The 1,860-nt window shown below is 36.8% G+C and overlaps 1 protein-coding gene across 1 annotated transcript; it reads right to left on the bottom strand.

Moving 5' to 3' along the window:
• Window positions 1–855: 855 nt before the first annotated feature.
• On the bottom strand, window positions 856–1,452 carry LOC109205643. The gene has a single exon (XM_019368378.1). It carries the CDS (start codon window positions 1,450–1,452, stop codon window positions 856–858), a length of 597 nt encoding a protein of 198 aa, XP_019223923.1.
• Between the last annotated feature and the right edge of the window lie 408 nt (window positions 1,453–1,860).

The following is a 1,860-nucleotide window of genomic DNA, read 5'->3' as shown; positions in this document are numbered from 1 at the left end:
TATAACGCAATTGTTGTACTAGTTTATTCACAGATATTAAGTTGTGATGAAAAGAAGGGACATAAAGGACATTGTGCAAAGTGATAGATTTATTTATAGAGTAAGATCCTATACTAGTGACCTTTACTTTATATCCATTTGGAACATATACAAGATAAGGGATAGTTAAATGAGTTATATTGAAAAGGACATCTTTATTTGAGGTCATGTGATTAGTGGCACCAGAATCAATTATCCAAATTAATTTTGTAGGACTGATGGTTTGTGTCAGCATGCAAGAACTAGAACCATACATTACAGAATCAGACAATAATATACCAACAAAATTGGCAGATGCTATGATATGAGGTGAAGTAACTGAATCAGACAGTTGAGATTGTTGGAGCAAATTCATTAACTGAGTGTACTCCTGCTGTGTTAGACCAGGTATTGCAGACATTTGACCCTCAGAACATACCATAACACCACGGTTGACGAGGAGTGAGACCAGATGAGTTTGGGTTGGAATCATTGGGGAATTCACTTTTTGTAGTCACATTGGCTGCAAATCTCTTGCCTTTGGTAAACTTGAAGTAGGAGGAAACCCATGAAGCTTGTAACACTTATCAACTTAGTGTTCGGGCTTCTTATAGTATTTGCAAAAAAAGATTACTCAGGTTCCCTTTACTTTGTCAAAATTAACCCTTTGAATATATTGTCTTTGAGGCTGAGCAAAAGGTGTTTTGTTGTTGAAGCCAGACACATTAAAAGATGCAGATTCAGAACTGAAATTTGAACCAGGATTTACTTGTCTTTGTTTTTCATCTTGTAACAGGATGTTATAGGTGTTATCAAGTGATGTAAGTGGTTGCATCATCAAAATGTTACTCCTAACCCAACATATATCCCATCCAAACCCATCAGAAATTGGTGGACTCTATCCTCTTCTTCCTCTTTCAGAAGTTCTGCTCTAATAGGACATGCACAAACATTTATTTTATTACTACGCATTACCCTCAATTCATCCCATAATTTTTTAAGTTTGGTTAAATAGGAAGCTATATCAAGAGCTCCTTGCATAGTGAAAGCAAGTTCTTTCTTTATCTCAAAAACCTTCGTCCCATTAACTGCACCATATCTTTTATTTAATTGTTCCCATATGGTCTCAACAGTTTCTGAATATTGAACACTCTCATCAATTTCTGGAGAAAGTGAACTGGCCAACCAAGATATGACCATATTATTACATCTGTTCCATTGTTTAATGTGTGGAGAATTTTCAACAGGTTTGGGGCAAGTACCATCTGCGAAACCAATTTTATTCTTAGCAGACAAAGACACAATTATACATATTTTCCACCCACCAAATCCAGTACCAGAGAAAGGTGTGTGGACTAAGGAAATCCCATGGATATTGGAGGGATGGAGGAATATTGGACTCGAAGAATCAACAGTTCCGTCAGTACTACCCATTGTTCACAATCCAAAATACACCAAAACACAAAATATCACAATAACAACCCTCAGAGTTTGAGGAGTAATCAACAGCTCTACTGTAAAGCACAATTTTGAGAAGAAACGATATTACCAGCCTCTTTTGCAACCGAAAAGAGTACGGCCTTGATAATCACGAGAGTCTCCAGAAAAACCAAGATTTGAAGGCATAGCTCGATTCAGCGTGACGAGATCAATCAGGATCCATGCTCTGATACCATGTGAACATCCTGATTCGAGTAAGAATTTGAGAACAAGGAGATTAGAGATCTGCGGAATATTCGAGAAGGAGAAGAAGAAGAAGAGATACAGTGTTTATGGCTGGAAAAACTGATTAGGCATTCAACCTTTTTCTATTTATATGTAGTCTATTTACATACAAGTCCC

Source organism: Nicotiana attenuata, unplaced genomic scaffold, assembly GCF_001879085.1.
Source record: "Nicotiana attenuata strain UT unplaced genomic scaffold, NIATTr2, whole genome shotgun sequence".
Classification (NCBI taxonomy): domain Eukaryota; kingdom Viridiplantae; phylum Streptophyta; class Magnoliopsida; order Solanales; family Solanaceae; genus Nicotiana; species Nicotiana attenuata.
This window is presented reverse-complemented; position numbering and strand designations above follow the sequence as displayed.

Bases quoted from the DNA above. Each gene is read 5' to 3' on its own strand.
- LOC109205643 (XM_019368378.1), bottom strand. From the start codon at position 1,452: ATGGGTAGTACTGACGGAACTGTTGATTCTTCGAGTCCAATATTCCTC.